The sequence below is a fragment of the Acyrthosiphon pisum genome, chromosome A1, assembly GCF_005508785.2.
Source record: "Acyrthosiphon pisum isolate AL4f chromosome A1, pea_aphid_22Mar2018_4r6ur, whole genome shotgun sequence".
NCBI classification, from domain to species: domain Eukaryota; kingdom Metazoa; phylum Arthropoda; class Insecta; order Hemiptera; family Aphididae; genus Acyrthosiphon; species Acyrthosiphon pisum.
Window position 1 is genome coordinate 19,868,827 of NC_042494.1, and position 1,023 is coordinate 19,869,849.

Sequence of the window (1,023 nt, forward strand, 5' to 3'; positions counted from 1 at the left end):
TTATTTTCCCGAGTCCTTAAATAGGAAAAAATAATGAAAAATAAATTGTTATTAATTTTATTTAATTTCGAAAGCAGCAAAAATATAACCATAATTAAATAAAAATAACATACTAATTCCGTCTAAGAACAATTATTTTAGATTCTGAACAAAGTTATGAATCTATTGATTGTATAATTATATGTTTTTTTTAAATTTTTTTTTTTTTTTGTGTCTGTCATTACTTTTTAGGACAGTAAAAATCTTTAGATTTTCTTCAACAGTAGAAAATTTTTTTTTTTTTCTCATAGAAAATTGAATCTATAGTTGGTACTTCGGGAGGTCAAAAGTAAAAAGTTCCTAATAGTTTTCAAAATCGCAGAGAAAAACAAAAAAAAAAAAATTTTTGAGTTTTGACAAAATCGATTTTCGTTTTTGGTGTAAGTGTAACTCTAAAACAAATGACCGTATACATGAAATTGTCACTGGTTTTTTATATTAGCATTTTCTATGCATGATTAAGTTTTCAAAAAATTTTCATTTCTTTCGAACTGTGTACGGACATTTTCAGTTTCAAATTTTTTCATTTTTTTCTATGAATGTCAATAAAATGTTATTTATTGGTAAAAGAAGCTTGACAATTTAATACAAGGCTCCTAATATATTGTTACAATGACATTTGAAAAATATTAAAATCCATAGTCACAATTTTTTTATAAGCATTTAAAGTTCGAGTCATGACAATATAAAATATATTAAGTTTAAAAAATTATAAAATGTTCAACTTTTATAGTTAAGGATTAAAAATTTAAAACAAGGTTCTTCGTAAGTAGGTTATATATAAATTACTTTATTCACAATAATATCATCAAATATACTTAGTAATATAAAATATTGTAGGTTGACTGACCGTCTTCGCATAGAATCGTTTTTCTTATACAATAATATTATATCATTGAATTCAAACTTAATACAATCCATTACAGTGACCCACTTGTAACCTAGTGTACAGCAGAGTGACACCCACTTGTCCACCTTTTTTAT

At 23.9% G+C, this 1,023-nt stretch overlaps 1 protein-coding gene across 1 annotated transcript in view; it reads right to left on the minus strand.

Annotated features, from left to right (window-relative positions):
* Window positions 1-1,023, minus strand: part of LOC103309686 (E3 ubiquitin-protein ligase RNF123-like) — a 10,053-nt gene continuing 9,030 nt past the window's right edge. The window contains exon 10 of the mRNA XM_008185763.2: window positions 1-15. Within this exon, the coding sequence (XP_008183985.1) occupies window positions 1-15 (15 nt within the window). The remainder of the gene's footprint in view (window positions 16-1,023) is intronic.